The 21,615-nt window shown below is 48.8% G+C and overlaps 2 protein-coding genes across 8 annotated transcripts; both read left to right on the top strand.

The window, feature by feature from the left end:
* The first annotated feature begins 2,146 nt into the window (after nucleotides 1-2,146).
* Nucleotides 2,147-15,049, top strand: DHDDS (dehydrodolichyl diphosphate synthase subunit). Of its 7 annotated transcripts, none has more exons than XR_012632232.1 (10): nucleotides 2,147-2,198; nucleotides 3,506-3,589; nucleotides 4,509-4,625; nucleotides 5,226-5,368; nucleotides 6,731-6,847; nucleotides 7,041-7,142; nucleotides 7,812-7,926; nucleotides 9,893-10,000; nucleotides 14,673-14,802; nucleotides 14,908-15,049. XR_012632232.1 is itself a non-coding variant. In XM_074894542.1 (10 exons), the coding sequence occupies exons 2-10, from the start codon at nucleotides 3,527-3,529 to the stop codon at nucleotides 14,939-14,941; spliced, it is 870 nt and encodes a 289-aa protein (XP_074750643.1). In that variant the 5' UTR covers nucleotides 2,147-2,198; nucleotides 3,506-3,526; the 3' UTR covers nucleotides 14,942-15,049. The 7 variants fall into 7 exon arrangements, 6 of the variants coding, with proteins under 6 accessions (XP_074750643.1, XP_074750642.1, XP_074750644.1 ...); XM_074894542.1 differs by having other exon boundaries at nucleotides 14,732-14,802; XM_074894541.1 differs by having other exon boundaries at nucleotides 14,732-14,802; nucleotides 14,878-15,049.
* Nucleotides 15,050-16,369: 1,320 nt separating this feature from the next.
* HMGN2 (high mobility group nucleosomal binding domain 2) lies at nucleotides 16,370-20,244 on the top strand. Its single transcript, XM_074894544.1, has 6 exons — nucleotides 16,370-16,774; nucleotides 17,675-17,719; nucleotides 18,071-18,100; nucleotides 18,429-18,479; nucleotides 18,837-18,932; nucleotides 19,355-20,244. The coding sequence occupies exons 1-6, from the start codon at nucleotides 16,760-16,762 to the stop codon at nucleotides 19,388-19,390; spliced, it is 273 nt and encodes a 90-aa protein (XP_074750645.1). The 5' UTR covers nucleotides 16,370-16,759; the 3' UTR covers nucleotides 19,391-20,244.
* The last annotated feature ends 1,371 nt before the right edge of the window (nucleotides 20,245-21,615 follow it).

The following is a 21,615-nucleotide window of genomic DNA, read 5'->3' as shown; positions in this document are numbered from 1 at the left end:
ATGGAGAGCTGCTCCCCAGCTGCTCGCCTGCCCTGCTCCAGTAGTTTTTATGGTGAGGTGGTGGTCTCTTCTTGGGAGGGTGGGGGGAAGGACATTTTAGTTCTTGACTAGCAATGGGATCTATACAAAACTACTTCAGGAAAAACGGCTTTTGTCTGAACGGGGTAAATGCAATAGAGCGCACTGGGCTGCGCGTCTAAGCCTGGGCCTCGCTCCCGCTGCCGCGTTGCGGGGGGGCTGTTGGCCTTCCCCTGGCACCTCGGTTGCGCTGGGGAAACTGCTGCCCCCCTAATTCTTGTATCTGTCTTGAAGAATCATGTAGGACCTTTCCCCCCTCGCCCCCAGTTTAATGGTTTGGTGATTTTTCTGCTAGATGTCTAGTGTGTGTAAATACCTCTGTAAATCTTTCCATTTTTTCTCAGTATTCTCCTTGATTATTGTTTACAAAAGTAAGAGGAAAAAAAAAAAAAAAAGAAAAAAAATAACCAAAGCATCTAATAGGTTATGGACCAGGGAGACAGGATCTTCTCTGTATACTCTGCCTTGTAACTCTGTGTGGGGATATGAGCTCTGCAACCATCCCTGTCCTAGGCTAAAGCAAATAGCAAATGGCTTAGAGAATCACTCAGGTTTCCCCCGGCACCAGCGTGGTACCGGGATCCAAGAAAACAGGGATTTTTATCTGTAAAGGGAAGCCACGTTGGAGAGGATGGGATTGATTCGCATCTTCTCGTTGCATTTGCCATTGTGGTTCTTCCCGTATCTTGAGAATAATTAACTAAATTGCCGCATCATCACCCACCCTGCCCAGGCTCGGCTCGCAGGCGCTGGGCACTATGCATTAGGGGACAGTGAATCGCGGGCGGATGAGGCCGCACACTCAGGGTCCTGCTCTAAGACGGGAGCGTTTGAATGTATGAGGAAAAGGTGTCCCTCACGCGAGGGGCTCTGCCCTGGTGCGAAAGCCTTGAGTCACAAGATTGTCTACGAGGAGACGGAAGAATGTAATCCATGTTTACTGCTAGCAACCAAAGCTTGTTTGTGTCAAACTCTTGAATTTTTATGAAGTGGGTGGGAGGGAGGGAATAATCGGGGTGGCTGTGTGTGGCTCAGGGGTTACCCCGAGCTGCGCTTTCCAAAGAAATTTCCTGCTGGAGCCCCTGCAGTGAGATCCCCAGTTCCTGTTGCTGCAGGTTTTTCCCCCTCCTTTTTTTTTTTAATTTTTTGTACCAACTATGTAAAATGTGGTTTTTTTCTTTTCTGGAAAAAAAATAAAGACCATGGGCAATGGCTGCTGGTGATGTTGTGTGTGTGGTTACTTTTTTTCCTCCCCTGGGGTTGAGAAGCCCAGACCCCAAATGGGTGCTGCCTGAGCAGAGGGGGAGGGAGTGCTGGGAACTGGGGTGCCCCACAGCTGCCACGGCCAACACACCCCAGAGCTGCCTCGACTTGCAGCCGATACCCAGCCTGGCCCCACTGCCAGCTCCCAGCCCCCCATAACCACCCAGGCCTCGCTACCAGCCTGCAGCTGTCTCTCCCCCCCACCCCACCTACCCCCACGGCTCCCCCAACCCCCCCAGCCCCACTGTCAGCTTGCAGTCACCAATTAACCCCAATTGCAATAGGTCACCCCAACTCTGGCACAGCCCTGACAGCCACAGCCCCCCTTAACTGCCCCAGCACTGCCATCAGCCTGCAGCCCCCCAATAACCGCCCAGGCCCTGCCATCGGCCCGCAGCCCCCCCAATAACCGCCCAGGCCCTGCCATCGGCCCGCAGCCCCCCCAATAACCGCCCAGGCCCTGCCATCGGCCTGCAGCCCCCCCAATAACCGCCCAGGCCCTGCCATCGGCCTGCAGCCCCCCAATAACCACCCAGGCCCTGCCATCGGCCTGCAGCCCCCCAATAACCACCCAGGCCCTTCCAGGCTGCCTCAAAACCAAGCTGACACCCCCCCTCCTCCTAACGCCGGCCCCGCCGTGGGCCTGCAGCCCCCCATTCCCCCAAGCTGCCCTGGCCCTTCTGGGCTGCCCCACAACCGCCCTGGCCCCCCCGCTCGCTGCCCCCCACCCCTCCTCCCAGCGCCCCGCGCATGCGCACAAGCGCCGCCCCTGCCCCACCCCGCGCCGCGGCGCCGGCGGGTGACGCAGGCGGAAGGATACGTCACCCTTCGGTGGAGGTGAGGCGGCACCGGCCGAGGTAACGGGCGGCGGGTACCGCGGCGGCCCCGCGGGGTGGGTGGGGACGTCTCCTTGCGCTGGGTGTTTCCCGCTCTCAGCGCTCGCTCCTCTCCCCTCACGGAGCTGGGGGAACCGCTGAGGGATTCCCCGTTCCCGCTGTGAGCGGGGAGATCCGGTGTCCGCTTCCCGCCTCGCCCTTGCCCGGCTGGGGCGAGCTTCCCTCCCGCAGCGCGGGTGGCCCGGGTGTCCTTCCCGCTCGCCTCGGCCCTGCTCGGCAGCCAGGCTGTGTGTGGGGAGAGCCGCCTCCCGGAGAGGGCGGCCGGGGGGGTGTAAAGCCTCCTGGCTGGGCGGGAGCGAGTGTGGCCTTCCTGATGCCCTGTCCCTGCCTGACAGACGAGGGCCTTCCTTGTGAGGCTTATTTTTTAAGATGACTGTGTGAAGTCGTGTGGGGAAGGTTGATCGCTTTTGACAGCCAAAGGTGGTGTTGGGAGAGGACGGGCTGTTCGAGGGGAGCGTTAAGAGCTTCGGTAACAGAGCCTGAGGTTCAGCAGTTCCTTGCCTTAGTGTTTTGTGGCTGCATCTGTGGCTTGACGTCCCTTCCTGAGGGAAGTGGCAGAGAAGGCCTGTATGGAAAATTAATGCAATCAAGTGTAATTTGAATCTGCTTTGGTCCCTAGATGGGTACCAGGCGGTTGGAGTTGGACTGTTGCCCCCACAGCTCGCTCTTCATAACTGCTTTGCCCACACCTCTTCGGGTTCCTAGCTGAGAGAATTGAAGATTAACGTGGAAGTTCAGCAAATGTGTCTTGTTAGCTCAAACCAGAACTTAGTATTTGACGTGGAGATAATGTGGTAAAAACCCCAATATTTTTACAGCTCCTACTTGTGAAAGAAAAGAAATATCAGTGGTGACACAAGTGCAGGGTAGTTGCTGATGTAGATGGTTGCTTCATTTGAAAGGTTTCCAACACATAAGCACTGAAGGTCAGTTTGCGCAGCTGCCGCCCTGTGGCTCGCCTGGTGGTAGCCCAGATTGTGGGTCTGGACTAACTAGCTGGTTCAGCTGGAAGACGCTGTCGTGTTTTTCTCTTGCTACTGGCTTGTGCAGAATCCCCTCTGATGACATACAGCTGGAAAATTCCAGAGCTCATTTCCGAGTTCCCTCATTGTCTGCTTATCAAAGTACTTGCACAGGTGATAAAAAGGGCTCCAAAACAGCTAGTCAAAGCTTAGTTTTCTAAGGTGATGGTTTGTAGCGTTGCTTTGGGTTTAAACAGAATCTTCTGTACCTCTAATCCCTTTATTTTCATCTTCCCGTTGAAAAAGAAAAGGAGCTCTCAGTAAAACATGTCGTGGATCAGAGAGGGCGAGCTGACCATCATAGAGAGATTTTGTGCCAACATCATTAAGGTAAGAAATGAATTTAGTTACCTGTGGTAAAAAATTGGCAGGTCCATCGGGGTTCAGAGTGGAACTGTCTCTGTGACTGCTCTGCTGTAGAAAGATAGTGTTGCTGGCAAGGGCACGTATTAATGCTGGCACTGGGTGTACATCCCTAAACAGCATCTGGGGGTGGAAAATTACTTAAGCTTAGTCTTGCAAATGAGCAAGGCTGTAGGCAGTGCTTGCCAGTAATGAGCTTATGCTCCCAGGCTTCCATGTTTTGTGCCCTTGCTGATGAAGGCAGGGCATGGGAAGGAGGGCGAGAAGCAAGATGGTGGGATTAGGAGTCTAAGAAATGAAACTGAGTTTCTCTTGATTAGAATAATAACTCACCAGTTCCAGGAAAATTCTAGCCTTGCTCAGCAGAGTCTTGAGACTGGTGATGCTGTCCTTGCACAAGGATCTGTGCAGACCTAATGAGGTCAGTGGAAAGGAATACTCCTCTTAAGTGGGGGAAAATATCCTGAATTCTTGTTTTCTCTTAAGTTAATTGTGTCTGTGAGGATGCCCTTGAACTCTGAAATAAAAAAAGTACTTATAGCAGCATAAAACTGTGTGCACCCTTCTCCGTGGCTGCAGGGAGGTAACTGTGGCAGTGCTGCTTTCTGTCCCTAGTTCTCTGTCATGGGATAGAAATGGGGAGGGAAAAGTTGCTTTTCAGTTTAGGCAATTGTCAGTACTGACATGCTTTTTAGCCTAAACTGGGGTTAACAGGGAGGTAATTAGCATCTTACTCTTTCTGGCTCCAGCTTGGAGCTGGGAGATACACACTGCATCCTACAAATAGGCGGTGCTGCTGGGAGCAGTGCGACTAAACTCTCTGCGATGCAAGGTGCCAGCTTGACTGTTTCCTTTCTGGTCTGTTGTGTTTCTCCTTCTTTTCTAGGCAGGTCCGATGCCCAAGCATGTTGCCTTCATCATGGATGGCAATCGCCGTTACGCCCAGAAGTGTCACGTGGAGAGGCAGCAGGGGCATTCACAAGGCTTTGATAAGCTGGCACAGGTAGGGAGGGTGTTTGCTGCCTTCGAGTTGTGCGTTGGAAGTTTGAGCCGCGTTCACCAGATGACTCGTCTACCGCTTGGCTGGTGTATTGTGATCCTTTTCCTCACTGGGGTCAGGCCTGTGCTTAGAACGGACATTTGTCATCAGGGTTCCCAACTTCAGCTCCTCTCTCTCTCTTCCTCTTACCTTGCAGAGTCATTCCAATCAACTATTTTTTTTTTTCCTCTCAGTTTCACACTCAATTAAAATATGTGCCTTGCAGATCTCAAAGCTGTGAAACAGGTTGAATTTCCTTGAAAAGGTTTTGAAAGGTCCGGTGTTATATAATGTTCTCTACGAGAAGTGCTGGATCAGACCCGTATGGATTCTCAGGCTTAGATCGTGATATCTTCCTCCTGTTCTTTAAAACTAATCCGAAATGCTCATCGACTGGGTTTCATTGTCAGCTCTTGATGGTTATTTCTTTTGATCCAATCTTTGCGTAGTGGGAAACGACAGGAAGGTTTTAGCAGTGGAGAAGCTGCGTCTTGCTGACTTGTCTGATTGTCTGAGGCTGCTTATCTGACTTTTGTTTTCCATTATATTTTTGTCTTATTGCAGACACTACGGTGGTGCTTAAATCTGGGTATTCGGGAGGTCACTGTTTATGCCTTCAGTATTGAGAACTTTAAACGCTCCAAGGAGGAGGTGGATGGACTAATGGATCTGGCAAGGCAGAAATTTAGCCGCCTACTGGAAGAACAGTAAGAATCCTGTCACGTCTGTATCCCACAGGGTGGAACTAAAACAAACCACGATTAAGAGGTGTTACAGAGACGTTGGAAGTTGTGAAAGTGGATTAAATGAAGGGAGGTGTTCTCCATTTCCAGCTAGAGATTTGTTTTGAGGGGCTCTGCCTACCTGGATGGCATGTACAGCTCCTGAGCACACCCAGTCCCCCCACGCACCAGATTTGTGTCTGTATCATCTGACTTACGGTGCAACAATCCCCGCCAAGCGCTGGGGCAGTACAGCTTTCAGATGAGCACAGCACGATTACAAATTCCTGCTTAGCCCTAGAGTGCTAGGTGCCTTGTTTTGATGAAGTATCAAAGCTTTGTCTGAAATTCTGTCCCTGTACTCTTGGCAGATCAGAGTTTAGCTCGGCAACTTGCTTTGCACTAACTTGAGACTTCTACGTATGGGCACGTGGTGTGTTAAGTCAGGTGTGGGAGTTGGAGAACTAGTTCGTGTGTGGTGTGTAGATGAAACCGGGGCAGGTCTGGGTGAGCTGGGAGGGGTGTTACAGTGCCCTGTTGCTCGGTAGCTCGGTGGATGTGTTTGTTTCCCCAGGCCTGACTGGTGTGAAGAGTGGTGCATGGAAGGGGTCCTTATCTGGTTGAAGTCGATTTGAAAGGCAGCGAGGGAACGCGGCTGGAAGAACGGAAGGGAGAGGATAGTGTGTGTGCACTGGAGTTGGGAAGATCAGGGCTAACCAATCACTGTGATTCAGAGAGACCTTTTCCCTGGTTTCTCCCTGATGCAGCCCTTCCTCAGGGAGTTTGTAGCACCAGACAGGCAGCAGCAGGAACCTGTAAGATCCCATGGGATGTCCTGTCTGCTCAGAATAATGCCAGAGTGGGCATGGATGATTTCCTATCTTGTCTGACATCCACCACCCCCATCCCACCCTCACTGCTACGTTAATATTTCCTCACGCCAGGAAGTAGTTGTGCTACTCTGTGGGTGACCGTTAGTCATCTTAATTTTTGATTCGTTACAGCCCAGAGTCTGTGGCTGTATTAAGTTTTCTGTATGGATTTTCATAACTTCAGGTAGGAATGCCTAATCTGTGATCATTTTCTAGTCCTTTGGTTATGTCTGTACCTCAGGAGCTTCTATGGGGAATGATCAGTTTTCCTTTGTGGAATGGTTTGGAATGGTCAAATCCAAGCCAGCTTTCAACACCTGGTCATTTTCCTTTTTCTAATTCTCCGTTTTGCTGAGTTTTGCCTGCTACGTGCCTGTTGTTTTCATTTGGTGGATGTTACGCAAGGCAAACGTGGCACTTGTGCAGTAGAGACTGATCTGTTTTCTGTAGTCCTCACTCTTGTTGTTGGGTGTAGGGAGAGCTTGAAGAAGCACGGGGTGTGTATCCGTGTCCTTGGGGACCTGCCGCTTCTGCCCTTGGATATTCAGGAGCTGATTGCCCAAGCTGTGCTGGCAACTAGGAACTACAACAAGTAAGTAACGCACAGTTTAAAGTAGCTGCTACCTGACGTCTTCCTCTTCTACCCGAAGGCTGAGACTTGGCAGACATGCTACATCTTGTTTTTCCTTGGTCCTACAACCACACAGAACTGTTGTCGATGTTCTTCTCTCTGCCTTCTGCTGGACCTTCCTTAGGTTAGTCTTACATCTTTCTCCTCTTTTCAGATGCTTTCTAAACGTCTGCTTTGCGTACACGTCGAGACATGAAATCAGCAATGCTGTCAGGGAGATGGCATGGGGGGTGGAACAAGGATTGCTCGAACCCAGGTAACTCTTATCTTTCTGTGTGAGGTTTCATAGATGAAGACTGCCTGTCTTACCTCCTACGCTTTATTTATAACCTCTCAGAAGCCAAGTGGCTTTTAAATAGATCTCGTTAAACCAGTATGACTGGAACAAATGACTTAAAGTTACTATGCAATGTTTGGTTTTTATTATTTCGGTTGCCATGGTGATAGATACACAACCAAGACAGAAGAGAAATTAGGTCTGTGTCTTAAGTTAGTTTAAATGTGAAGGCAGATTTTATGCCACAACAATTGGCTGCTTGGCTGGCAGTCTTAGCTATGAGGTCAAACAACAGATGAATCAGGAATCCTGAACTGTTCCTCCACCCTGGAGGAGATGGAGTAGTTAGCACTCTGCTCTCTGCTCCAGATGGAAGGCCTCACAGTCTGGTTCCACCACTGTATTATGTTGCAAAAAGCATGGGGGGGGGGGATGCTCTGGGGGCTGAAAGAGCATTTGAAATAGCCTGTGGAGCAGACAGCAGCGTCCATCAGAAGCGAGTTGCTGACTGGCTGAGGTACAACTCCACCACCCAGTTTTAATCTGCAGTCCTGTGTTTATAAAAAACCCTCAGTAATTCTGATTTAGTGGTGCCACCTCTGTCGGGTCAGGAAAGTGATCTTAATAAGATGCATCTGTCTTTCTTAGTGATGTGTCTGAATCGTTGCTTGATAAGTGTCTGTACACCAACAACTCCCCTGACCCAGACCTCCTGATTCGAACCTCTGGAGAGGTTCGATTGAGTGATTTCTTGCTCTGGCAGGTAAAGTCTTTGTTTTTTCCTTGAAATATTCCTTTTTTCCATCAGAGTGTTCTACTGTCTCCAGGCATGAGCTGACACGAGGGCTCTTAACTCTCTCTGCCAGGGGTTGGGTAGCTTCTTGGATGGACTGAGTGCTGGGGCACCTCTGAGGAATCCGTTTCTTGCAATTCTGTGATTGCCTAAAATACTTTGCAGCACAAGTCTGAAATTCTGTCATCCTGAAAACACTTAATGAGAAATCACAAATTAGGCTAGCTGACAGCAGTCAAGGAAATCATGGATTGCTCATCCTTTTGCTCCTCTTCTCACATGTAGGTAGTTCCTCGTTTGATTGGTAAATTCCTGGCTTTGATTAATTTAACCTGGCAATACGTTTCCTGGGATGAGGAAATCCCAGACAGGATTTCTGGATTCCTGGCAGAGGTGTTTGTCACATGTCAGCTGGAGGTTTAACCCTATAACGTACACGTAACGTACACGCCTGTCTTGTCACAGTTTCAGAAGTGTATTTGATAGCGAAACAAGACCCCACAAGACAGGTTCTAAGGATGGCAAAGTCAAATCAGCATGACTCGGCTGCTAAGTTAAAACATAGTAAGTTCTTAATGCATATAAAGTTTATGTATTTGCAGTTACTTTATACATGGTTATTTGCATGTATTTGCAAAGCTGCTTCCGTTTCTCTCCTGTGCTAGGCAATATTGACTTGTTTATAACCCAAACTTTGCAGCAGAATGTTTGAGTCGGGCTGCTTTACTTAAAGCTAACATTTTGTTTTACATGTACAGTTTGGAGCCAAAACCCAAATTGCCTTTAAGCAACCACATCACATGTTCCTATTCCAAGTTATTTAATTGGCAAGTTCACAGAAGCTGTCTGGCCTGAGTTGCGGCTGCCTACCAAGGCATCTCCCTCTCCTCCCTGTATTTTTGGGCACACGTATACCCTGGATGGGTGTCAGTGCTGCAGACGTAACATTTTGCTTGCTCCTCTTGGTGGTAGTCCTGGCAGAGATGCCTCAGAGACCGAGCTTGTAACTGGTGAAGCAATACTGAGGAAGTCAGTGCTCTGGGAGGCTGGCGTGGTGCCCCTCTCCCGTGCCATGGATCACAGCTGAAGCAGCGGAGGAGAACGTGTGCTTGTGCTCCCACTCTGCCAGCTCACACACCAGGGCATTAGCGCAGATTTCCCTTCGCTAGCAATCATGTGTGTCCTGACAGCCCCAAAGTGGGAGGAAATTGTGCTTTCAGGATGATTCTCTAGTGTCAAAGAAAATGTTCTTATAGTGGTTTTTTGTATTGAATTGACACTAAAAGATTTTCGGTAGCATTACGATTTTGGGAGTCATGCAGAGTCCTTTTAAGTACTGGATTTTGTAGTAAAGGTCATAGGAACACATTTACCTGAAACTTTGAGGAACTTGAAGGCAAAAATAGGTTTTAACTTGAAAGCTTGCATCTTTCAGCTCTGGGATATCTTCAGTGCACCACAACTCTTAGCCTCATTAAGCAGTTTAAATGCCATGAGTGGGCAGCAAGGAATATCACGAGATGTCATTTGATGAATGGCTTAAATGTCATGTCCTGATCCTCAGTTCATCTGTTATTCCCTTAACTCAGCCTTTGGTAGTCCAGTGTTGCTATTTTAGTTTTGTTATATGTCTGTGATGCTTAAGCTATTAAAAAAAAATACCTCTGTGAAGACCAACACAGCATTAGAAAGAATTCTGCTGGTATCTTTGCAAGAATGGATGACTGGTGGCCCAGCATTAAAACCTAATTAAAAAGACTCTACATTGTGCAATTTCAAACTTTCCTGGCTGGTATTTATTTCAAGTAGAATCTGATAACACAGCCTAGGTAAAATCTTTGTGGGGAAGCTGGCATAGTTTGACCAACACAGCTGCCATCTTGATGATTTTTCCCTCACTGATGATTAAAAATGTTGGTGATCTTGCTTTCTGCAGACATCCCATTCATGCCTGGTGTTTCAGTCAGTCTTGTGGCCAGAATATTCCTTTTGGAACTTGTGTGAGGCCATCCTTCGGTTCCAGATGAACTACAGTGCTTTACAGGTAAGGGAGCCTTAGGGAGATGGAAAGCTCTGCACAGCAGCGTGCTGGAGATCAGGTGAGTGTGCAAAGTGGGAACAGGAATTGTTCGTTTAGTGCAGTTAGTTAAGATCTTGTTTCAGCAGCAGCTAATGCCAGATGTGTTGCTTCTCCCGTATCCGTGTGGCTTGTTACAACATCTTAGTGTGTGGACAGACTCCTCTACTTTTGGGAGTACCTAAAGTATCTGAAGTCACCACTATTACTCTATTGCTCATTGCTCATTCCACCAGCTGGAAGTATCTGTCCCCGCTCCCCAGCTGACAGGACAGAACAAGTGAGCACTCCTGGTTTGCTACGGGGTAAAATCAGCCCATTTAACTCAAACCGCTTCATCGGTGGTTTAAGCAAAGACTGCTTGAGTTCACTCTGGAATGAGCAAGGGAAATTTGCCTGCTCTTTCTCTAACTCCACTATTGTTTTTAGGGCTGTAACAAGTGGGTTTAGAGTTTCCTTTCTGGGAGCTGAAGTGAGGCTGCCTGAGCTGTGAGACTGTGGACAAGTGTCCTCTTTCTGGTGGGTCCAGATGTGCCTAATGAAGAGCTTGTTCCTATTGCTCGTTGTCATTGTTCCTCTCCTCTTAAATTTGTTGTGAGTTCTCCCTGACCTGGTTCAGATAAATCTGGCCAATTTAGTAGCAATTTAGTAATCTGGCTATTTTTAAGCAAAACAAGTCTGGGAGCTCTTGATCTCTTGATGGGAAAATCTGGGGGGCAGCAGCTTGTAGCACAGAGTAACTGGCAGGAGAAGGACCTTAGTGTGGTGCCTCTTACCTCCACCGTACCTGGTTGCTGAGTGCATCTGTTCCTTAATTATTTGGGTCCTCAGTTGTTAAAGACGGGCATTTATTGCCCTCTTCTACCTTCAGGGACCTTGCTCACCTCTGAGAGTTGTCAAAAATATTCTCGACAGTCATGATTATGGGTGAATTTAATCAGGTCCAGTTGGTCTGGAAGCATCCAAATTCTCTACATCCTTAACCTCTTTTATTCCTATTTCTGCCCCAAGTCTGCCCTTTTCCTACCAGTATTAATGCAAGTAATACAACTAATGGCAATTCACCTTCTGCATGAAGAGGAAAGCCAAAAAGGCTGTAGTGTTTGTCATGGACATTAGCTTTGCCTCTGTCTTGAACGGTATTGAACAGTAAGGTCACTGTTCTGACGTTGCTCCTAGTGCTAATTCTGACGGGTAACAAATGCTGCTTCTGTCTCATCTCTTCTTGTTTGTGGCTCTGTGTGTTCATGCTATGCTATTATCAAGGTTTCTTATCATCGAGATTTGTTCTCTGGTCAGTTTTCTTGCTGTGAGACCCACTTTGCAGTACATAAGGCTGCCCTTTTTTCAAGGGGTGCAGCCCAGTTGGGCAGAAGGGAGCACTTCTCAGAGGAACTGCTGAGATTTAGGAGCTGGGGTTTTTTGTATTTGAAATAGATGAACTTGAAAGACACAAGTATCTGGAGCTCTTGAAACAAATTACCTTGGTGGAGGGGTTGCTTGTCAGGGAGGATGATGATGGGGCTGGGGGTTGCCTTGCTGAGAAGCCAGAATCTATTACAGCAGCTGTGTCTCCTCAGGACACTGGAGGCAGTTACAGTGTGGATAGGAAGGTTTGGTAAAAAAACTTGATTTGGAGGTATTTGACAAAAGCTATCCTCCTTCCGTCAACTCAAACAGCATCACATTTAATGGCCATCTTCATTTTTCCAGTTAGCCTGCTGCTCAAAGGAGTCTGCTAGCTGGTTGTTGCTCACCACTTAGTCCCAGGATCAGCTGTAACCTGCTTTTGGTAGCGGTAGACCTAGGAAGAGAATATAGATGTTGGCTGGCAAGCCTGCAGACTCTTTTCTGGTGAATAGACAGAATTTCACTTTGTTCAAGGGTGGAAGTCTTAGGCTGAATAGGCTGATGATCTTTGCATTTCAAATAAGCAGAGCTCCAGCAGTGGGGTGCTATCAATTCAGTGGGCTCTCTGTAGCTATGGATATTTCCACTCTCATTCCCAGCACAACAAAAGCTAATTTACAGTGCCAGAGCATAGACTACTGACTTGGGCACTGGGAAAGTGTGGTGAAGAGTGAGTCAGGCTCTCATTAGAGTAATTACTTCTTGCTCATTTGAAAGGCCAGCACTCCCTAAGAGTGTGTATGTATGTCAGGTTATGTCACAGTGACCAGTTTTGCTCTTTTTTTTTTTTTTTTTTTTTTAAATGAAAGCTTAATATTCCTGCAGGCAGATGTGGTTTTGCTGCTGGAGGCTGCAGGCTAGGATATGTGTAATAAGAAGACATCCAAAAGTGATGTTCTGCAAAAATATTTCAAATGCTTGAAGGGTAGGCAAGGATAGCTACTGCCTTTACCTTTCTCCTGCCCATCCTGCTGTGTCTCGAGCTGGTACATTATTAGATCACAGGCATTTGGGAATGCTGAGCCCACTCATGCTTTTGTGTTGAAGCTGATTAGCTCAATACCTGATCATCAGCTCAAAGAATTGCCCCATAAATCATTGTTCTGAATCCCCTAAAACCTTTCAGCTGCCGTGTGAATAGGATCAAAGATTCTGTGATGACACTGGCGAGGACAGCTCGTGTGTGCGTCTGGTTTAGAAGTCGTCTTGTGTGCTGTTCCTCTCTGATTCCAATATCTGAGGGTTTTTCCACAATCTGTCATGACCTTTATCTATTTTAACTAGGAGCTAATGCTGTGAGCAGACTTTTGTCTTGGGGAGAAGGTCCAGAAGGATATCCCTGTAGTTTTTTTTTATAACCAATCAAGCAGGCTGCCTCAAAGTGGAGGAGGCGCACGCAGAGCCACCCTTCATTTAACCTGCAGACCGATGGCCAAGCAGAGGCTGTTTCTTCCGTAACCTCTGCTGCCTTGCGTCTGTGCCACAGGTGAGCTGGAAGGCCTGGTAAAGTGCTAACGCTCTCCTGCTTTTCACTCCAGAAGGCCAGAGACTCCTACATGGAGGAAAGGAGGCGACAACAGATGGAAAGGGATCAGGCTTATGTGACAAGGAAGCTGCAGCAGGAGGGGTTTGCGTCCCACGGAGACTCCCGGCGCCGACGGACACTGTTGCAGAAATGCACTGCCATGCGGGAAGAGAGAATCCAGGGCTTTCTACAGGCACTAGAGCACAAGAGAGCGGACTTCTTTGAAAGATTGTGTACGGTGTCTGCATGACATAGGTGCTGGGTTGTTCTTGGGAAGACAGTTTTTAACGGCGTTAGAGGGAACAGCTGCTACCCGGAGGAAATCACTCGGTGTGGTTCTGCGGGGGGGATGCAGGGTGATGTAGGACTTGACGTCCCTGCTGGCCCTGTCCGAGGGCAGGGACAGAGTACTGTGAACCTTTCTAGTTCTGTGATTGCTGCTGGGGAAGGTAATGCCGTCCTTCTGTCTCGCCTCCCTGCCCCTGATGCTGGAGAATACACGCACCCTGCCATCTCTCTGCTGCTTGGCACTTGACAGGCCTGGGTGTTTTGGTGACGTTAACTAAAAAGAGCCTTCGGTTCTGTTGGCTCCTCATGAATTGGCCCAGGCAAACCACTTCAGTCCTGTGAAATCAGTCTGCACTTGAATTCCTTCCATGGCTTTGCAGGAGTGAATCTTCTGTTGAGATTTCCTCTGCTGTCCCATAAGGGCAGCCTTGCATTCTGTAGGGAGAGGATTATTCCTGGCGTAGAAGGGGGAGCCCTGTGCGAAGTGGTGGCAGAGATATTCCCCACTGCCTGCTTCATGAGAGCATCTTGGTTTTCCCCGTCTTACTGTGCTGGTTTTGATCTATCTGCTCTTGGCTTCCTAAGAGCTAAAGCGAGGTGTTGTCAGCCTTGCTGTAAAAAGATACTCCAAAGCTTCACCAGGTCCTGTGATCCCTTCTGAGCAGTGTATGTGAGGAAAACCAAGATGCTGATGTTGGAACAGACTGACTGTGCTTAGGAAAGAGGCTCTGAGCAGGCAAGAAAACGGGATTGGTTGGGAATTAACTTAATGGCTTAAAAAGGAAAAGAAGTTAGCTAAAACCAGGTGATGGATACAGTATGCGAAATCCCTCTGAGACCTCTCGAGAGCTGGGACTTCAGGTCCTGTTTCCAGGGAGTGAGGGTGGGCTTAGTTCAGGAATACAGTAGCCAAACCTGACCTCTGACCCCAGCCAAAACGAAGAGCTGCTTAGTGGATTTTGATGGGAGTGGCTGGAGCAGCTGGGGAGTGTTGTTTGTTCTCAGTTTTCCATCGGCAGGGAGATGGACGAGCTAATTTCCAAGATTATTTCCGTCTCTAATTTCTCCTGGTTTCCGTCCCCGTGGTCAAAATAACTGAAATGTCTTGATTTTTGTTTCTGATGCACATACAGGTGCAGCAGTACCAGCTATTGCTGTTTTTAAAGTGTTCCTTTTTACCTCCAGGTGAAAACTAGAAAATGCAGATTTAAAGAGACTTGTAAGTGCTGCAAACTCAGCACTCTGAATGTGATTGTGAAGAGGATAACTACATTGTCAAATCGTGAATAAAGCATATTCATACCAAACTTATTTAAAAAATAAGCTGAACGTTTAAAAGTACGTAGAGCTGCTTATTCTGAGGTGTTAATGAAGTTGGCATCCAGGTCTAATATAATGTTGTTTAACCTGTGACAGACTCCATATCCGATTCCTGTTAGACTGGAAGCAATTTGAAGGCTGTGTTCTTTTTACAGTCTAGTGTGAGCAATTTGCTGATACCCCAAGGCTTGGCCGAACGAAGCTCCGTGCACGTCCCTCCTCTTGCGTAAGTAGCAAACAGTACCCTGGATAAAAGTGTGCCGAGATAATGGGAGCTGTCAATTTTAAACTTCTTTTGCAGCCTTTTATTTTCTCTGTCTTCACATTACAGGAAGCTGTGTGTGGAAATAGTTTACTCTCCATGAGATGGAGCACTCTCCAGTCAGCTTTGCCGGGCTGATGGGGAGACTGTCTTCTACCTGAGAATGTACTTTTGCCTTAAAAGAGAAAAAAAAAAAAAAAATTTTTTTTCAGTTGTGTTGTAGATGATACAGGTGACCAAAACTACAGTGGTGGTTTTCCACAGGGTACTGTTGCAGGTGTGGGAATTGAAGGATCTAGTTTACAAAAGGCTTGTAGGGAAAGTTTTAATCCCTTTTATAAAAGGAGAAAAAGTCCTTCAAGGAGTTCAGAAAGGTTTGTGTTACCAGACAGTTTTATTCCACCTGCATCAGTTATTCCAGTAAAATACCAATTTTCCCTGTATGCCTCGCTCTGTTAGAGGGTGGGCATACGTTATCAGGCAAACTCTGAGCTTTGGGAGTGAATCTTTGTGACAGTTGTGGAAATAGAGCGACAGGTTTCTTCTTCAGTGAGAATTTAACTTCCTTAATTCATTTTTATATGGTGAAGATGTGAAAAATCAACACGACTGGAAAAACGTGCTGCTCTTACGACTGAGGTCTGAAAAAGCCTCAGAGATTACCTGGAGCGGGAAGGGGGGAAAATGTGCTCCTTGAAGTGGTTTTTTGTTGTTTGGGTGGTGGGTTGGTTTTTTTTTTTTCCTGGATGAAGTTCAAGTAGAAGGTTAAAAGTTGGGGGCACCACGAAGTGTAGATTTTGGAATGGGGTTTGTAGCCAGGGGCTGTGCCTGTACCCAGCTCTGAGAAACGGCCCCTGCTAGAGGAGCCCAACTTTACAGGCCACTGGGCGCCTGTGGGAATTGTTTTAATGTCATTTTCTTGCATTTTGGTTTTTTTTTTTTTTTTTAATTTTAGCACTGCCTCACCCTCTCCCTTACTTTGGGTATAACTCTCCCCACCTCCTTTTTTTTTTTTTTTTTTTTTTAAACCAGGAAAAATCCCGCTAACGCTATTTTCCCCGCCCAGCGCCGGGAGGGGTGGGGGGGTGTTGCCGTGCTCTCCGCGGCCGCGGAGGTGCTCCTGGTGCTGAACGAACAGCTCCGCTCACCTGCGCGCTGCCCCGCGCAGCCCCGCGCGGGCGCTTCTGCAGCTCCCAGGGGAGGGGGGGTGGTGGTGTGTGTCCCCCTTTTCCTCATGGGAGCAGCGGCCGCGCTCCCTAGGGCCCGCCGCTTTTTCCTTCGCTTTGTATCTACCCTTGTTCCCCCCTTTTTTAATTATTTTTTTTTTTTATGCCTCCCCCCCTCCCCTCAGCGTTTCCCGCCCGCGGAGCGCTGTGGGCAGGCGCGCGGGGAGGGGGGAGAGGGAGGGGGGCGCGAGGCCCAGTTGCGCGCGCGCCACCACCTCAGCGCGGCCACCCCCCCCCCCCCCCCCCATCCCCTCCCTCCCCGCCTGGCCCCACCCCACGTGACCTTGGCGGGCCAATGGGCAAGCGGGGCGGTGGGGATCCGGCTGGAACCGGTTGGGCCGCGTCCGGCTCTATATAAAACTTTATAAACACCCGATTCAAATTAGTGGGGTCGGCAGCCAGCGGTCGCCAGCCGGGAGGCAGCCCCGCCGCGCCGCCCGCCGCCCAGACCGCCGCTCCGCTCCCGGCTTCCTTCCCCTTCCCCCTCCCCTCCCCTCACTCCCTTCCCCCGCTTCTCGCCGCCGCCCCGGACCGAGCGCTACCGGCTTCCCCCCCCCCCCCCCCCCCCTACCCCCTCCCCTTTTCCCCTTTTCCTCCGCCTTCTCCCTCCGCCCCCTCACGCCGCCCAGCCGAGCTCCGCGCTCCCTCACACACACACATACACACACACACACCCAACACGCCCGCCCGGAGCCATGCCGAAGAGAAAGGTACGTGGCGCCGCCGGGCCGGGGGGAACGGGCCGCCTCACCGCGCCCCTCTCCGCCGTAGCGGCCTACATCCCCCCCCCCCCCCCCCCCCCCCCGACTTTGCCGCCCGCGCCTGTGGAAGGGGGAGGGCGGGACTACGCGCTCATCCCCCTCCTTTCTCCCCCGTTCCCCCCCCCGTCGGGGCGGTAACGGTTGCGAGGAGGCCCTAACGGGGGTGGGGGCGGGGCGGCGCGGAGACCGTTACCGGCGGCGCGCGTAGGGGGCTAACGGCGGGGGAGGGGGGGGGATGGGGAGGGGAGGGGCGCGCCGAGCGGCGCCGGTCCGATCCGGTTGGTTTTGGCGGGAGGTCCAGAGGGGGGGAGGGGAGCGCCGGTGGGGCGGGAAAGGGCGGGAAGCGGCCGCGCTGCTTTGCCGCCAAAACCGCCGCCCCACGGGGGCAGCCGTGGGCGGGAGCGGGGCCTCCCTGAAGGGGCAGCGCCGCTCCCCCGCCTCCCCCCCAGCCCCGGGGGAGGTGTCAGCCCCCGCCCCGCTGTGGGGAGGGGAGGGAGGGGGATCGGTGTGAGGCTTCGGCCCGGCCCCGAGAAGGGGGGAGGGTTGCCCGGGGATCCCGCGGCCGAGGGGCTGCCCCCCCGCCCCCCCTTCCCCGCCGGCCCCTCCCCGAATGTCGGCGGCCTCCGGAGCGCTGTCCGCGGCCGGACCGCCCGGCCTGCCGGCGCCGAGGGGCAGGTGGGGGGAGTCCCGCCGGCCCGAGGCGCGGTGAGGACTTGGCACCCTCCGGGAGCGGGTTGGAAGCGTCTCCTTTGCGGATGGGGAGGGGGGAAAATAACGGCTGGGTGCGGAGATGGGGGCTGAGCGTGCCTCCCCTTAACTTGTCGGTACGACTTCTCTTTCACCTCCTAGGCTGAAGGAGATACCAAGGGCGATAAGGCCAAAGTTAAGGATGAGGTAAGAAGTTCAACATTTTGCAAAAGTTGGATCATAAAGTGTTTACGTTGGAAGATGAGGTTTAACTTCATCAAAATAAAGAACTGGGGAGCAGGGGGAGGGTTGGTCTTAATTCAGTCCGAGTTTTCAAAGTATTAACTGTCTTTTAACCGTGAAAAATCAACTTAACTCTAGTTAGCAACTAGTGATTTAAATGGGGTAGTCTCATGTTTCTTGAGAACGGGGGAAAAGGAACTAAAAACTGAACCATGAGCTCTGGGATTTTACTACTTTGAAATGAAAGTTACTTTATGAGGTTTTGAGAGTTCATATTCCATCCCATTAAATCCAATCGTTTTTCTTTTTAAACAGCCACAACGGAGATCGGCGAGGTTATCTGCTGTGAGTATTCTCTTGTTGAGCGGAGATGTGACAACGCTCGGTAGTTTTAAGCTTGAGTATCGGGGGCTGCATCTGTGTGAGAACTGTAGGTATTCTGGAGAGACGCATTGTTCAGCTGAAAGAAAGTTGCTGGCTTAAGGAACTGCCCCATTGTGTGGTGCTCTGGGAGTGGTAGAATAATTGACAAATCAAATAAGTGCTTCGGTTTCAAAGAGTTTTGATTTGCTTTCCTGAAACTAGACTGTTTGGGTTGAAGGTTCTAAAAAAAAAGTAGTACGTTTCTCTTAAAGTAATTGGAATAACACAACGGTTTTTTTCTCGCTTACAGAAGCCCGCTCCTCCAAAGCCAGAGCCTAAACCTAAAAAGGCAGCTCCAAAGGTGAGTCATGTCAGCGCTATTATTGAGAGGTAAATGGGTTACGAGGTTTAGATTTGTCCGGTAATAACTAATAAAACTTTGAATAACAGCACATGTAGTGATGCAGTTGAGCTGTATCGTCACTTCTATAAAGTTGTGCTGAAAACTTTTTGAATTTTACAAAATTTTCATAAAAGATACCGCAGTGAAGACTCTTAGCAGTTGTTGTCAATCTCTTAAACACGCAAGCGTTTGTGTGTTGTGCTCTTTTCGGGCCAACATCCAATGTTGGTTTTTACCATTCTAGTTTTTGGATTCTTGTGGCTTACTGACTGGATGTTGGTAATTGTTATGGTGTACGTCATCTTACATTCACAGAAGAGCGAGAAGTTGCCCAAGGGAAAGAAGGGGAAAGCTGATGCTGGCAAGGAGGGAAACAACCCTGCAGAAAACGGAGATGCCAAAACAGACCAGGTATAACAGCGGGTCTGGCAGCTTCTCTTACATCAGCAAATTACTTTTTTTCCATATCAAACATAGACACGTCTAGGCTTGCGCTAATGAAGAGGAATTATTGCTTGATTATTTAGACCTGTTGCTTACGACACACCACATCCACAGATGGGGGGGGTGTTGCTTGGCTGGTAAAGAGTTAAAGTTGTCTGTTCGCCGCTTGGTGAAAGTTACTGTTCTGCCTTGTTCTGAAAATGCGTAAAGTTCGCACGTAATAAAGCAACTTCAGGTTGCCTCTGACAGTACTTCAAATGGTAGGTTTTGGTTTGTGCAGCCCAGATAAGATTTCTTCTGTTCAGAGAACTGCTGTTTAGTAAAACGAGTTATCAGCTGTTTGGTGCAAGTGCGTGGTGTGTATTGACTGGATCCCCTTTTTCTTTTAGGCACAGAAAGCCGAAGGTGCTGGTGAAGCCAAGTAAAATGTGTGAATTTTTGATAACTGTGTACTTCTGGTGACTGTACAGTTTGAAATACTATTTTTTATCAAGTTTTATAACAATGCAGAATTTTGTTTTACTTTTTTTTAAGCTATGTTGTTAGCACACAGACCGCTTCATTGTTGTGTTTTAAGGGGGGGGGGGCAGTGGGGACAAATGTCACTTAGTTTATTTCTTGGAATCTAAATTTTAATAAGAAAAGTTTTCCCAGCCCCCAGTTTTTGGAAGAAGGGCCCTTCCTGAATAGGGGAGGAAGGGATTCCTTCATTCTGTGAAGTGCATCCGAGTGAACATGGAAGCTCCCAAGGTGCCTGTTGCCGACTTCAAAACCGCAGTTTTTAATGCCCTCTGTATTTCCTTCCACGTCCTCGTTGTTTGCCTAGAGCCTATCACTCCGAAATACGGCAAAAAAGGCATTTTGGGACTTATTCTAAATGCGTTGTCAGGTGATCCAGAGTCCTGGCGTTTGATTTGGGATCTAATGGCTCTAAAAGGAGCTGCACTTCCTCTTTTATATGGTTGGTTTTCAGATTAAGAAGCCTGCATTTTAATTTTTTTTTTCCTCTAAAAGTCAGGGTAGGTTTGTGAAGAGTTGTTAAACAACATGCTAAATGTGAAAGTGTCCACCCTCACTCTAAACTTTTCCCTCTACAAGTATGAAATGAAGATTCTTCAGTTTTATAGCAACTTTTACGTTTTGGTAGTCCATGAAGGGAGGGGAGTTTGACAGTTGTTGTAAAATGTTGCAGATTGTAGCCCATGTCCTGCCTAAATTACCATGATTGTTTATGAAAAGTACCTTTAATAAAGCTGGATACGGTTTGGCTTGGACTGTTCTTAATGCCTTTCTAATTCCTCTTGCCTTTATTTCATCTCTAACGTGGTTGATAGAATACTTGCTGTGTACGTGGATGCATTTGTATTTAGGTGCTGTTTTGCTGATGGCCAAGAATTTGTTTTAAGCATCTGAATTCCGATAATTAATTCAGTCTTAATTCACAAGTGAAAAGTGAGATTTCCTTACCTAAAAGCTAGATCGCTGCAGGATGTTTTGAAACTCTTGGCTTGCTAGGAGGCCCAACACGGAGCACGTAAGTGACTCTACTGAGATAAATCATCTTTGTTACTGTCTAAAAAGTGGTACTACACAAAAGGAGGAAGAATACAGTAATCTTGCAGTCGCTGCGGAGAAAAATAAATTCTGGTAAGCTTTTCTTGGTAGTGAAACCAGAACTAGCTCCATAAAACTGATTATGTGTTAGATTTCTGCACTTGAGCTTGAATATCATTGCTTCTGCTAATCAAATACAGACTTTGCTGTGGTAGTGACTAAGCAGGAAACAAGATTTCTTTGAGTAAAAATGCACCATTTTTATAGTCACTACTTACACTGTCGAGCAGAGCCAAACCAAAAACCCTAATGTGTAAATGTCTCCTTCAGTAACTTTCTCAGATGGAATATTTTTTCCATCTCCTTTTGGCCTTCCCTGGGATTTCAGTGTCTGTTCTTGATTAAGCTCAGTGACCTGTTTCAACCTGTGCTGTTTTCAGAGGGAATCCAATGAAAACGAACAGGGCAGAGTTTGACATTAAGAAATTTTCAGTGTCTGGAGTGCTAGAAGTATTCTAGAGTGGCTGGACGAGCAGAAAACAGCCAGTTTGAAGTGTACTGATATGAACTCTTCTCTCTTGCATTATCATAGCTGGTACGCCTTAACATCTAGCAAACGTAAGAAAAATAACGTTTAATAATCTTGTATGTACCCCACCCAGAAGCAGCAGCTTAGAAACAGCCAACAAAAATACTGACAACTTGCTTGAGCAACCAAGCAGTAGGATGCAGCTGCCGAAGGGCCGCAGCTCCCCGGGAACAGGGGGAAGAGGTTGTGAACTGCCGCAGGGCGTTAGATGCAGCTTGTGAGAAACCCTGGGACATCCCTGGTGGGCAAAGCAGAAAGTGAGTCAGGGATTTGCAAGAAAAAAGCTGTTAGGGTACCCTGCCGTGGCTCTGCCTTGTCCTGCAAAGAGGTGGTTGTAGGGACCTGAGCGAGAGGCTGCTGGCAGGTTCGAATTCGGGATTTCCCAATCAGTGAAGTTTCAAGTGCCAGGGGGAGGTGAGCCCTGAGGCTGTGGAACAGTCTGAGACACTGTCACAACCCAGGTGATGCTGTAAGTGCTCTCTGGGTGGTGAAATCGGGATTTCCTCC

The sequence above is a fragment of the Strix uralensis genome, chromosome 25, assembly GCF_047716275.1.
Source record: "Strix uralensis isolate ZFMK-TIS-50842 chromosome 25, bStrUra1, whole genome shotgun sequence".
In the NCBI taxonomy this organism is placed as follows: domain Eukaryota; kingdom Metazoa; phylum Chordata; class Aves; order Strigiformes; family Strigidae; genus Strix; species Strix uralensis.
Note: the sequence above shows the minus strand (reverse complement) of the source record. Positions and strands in the feature narration are given on the sequence as shown.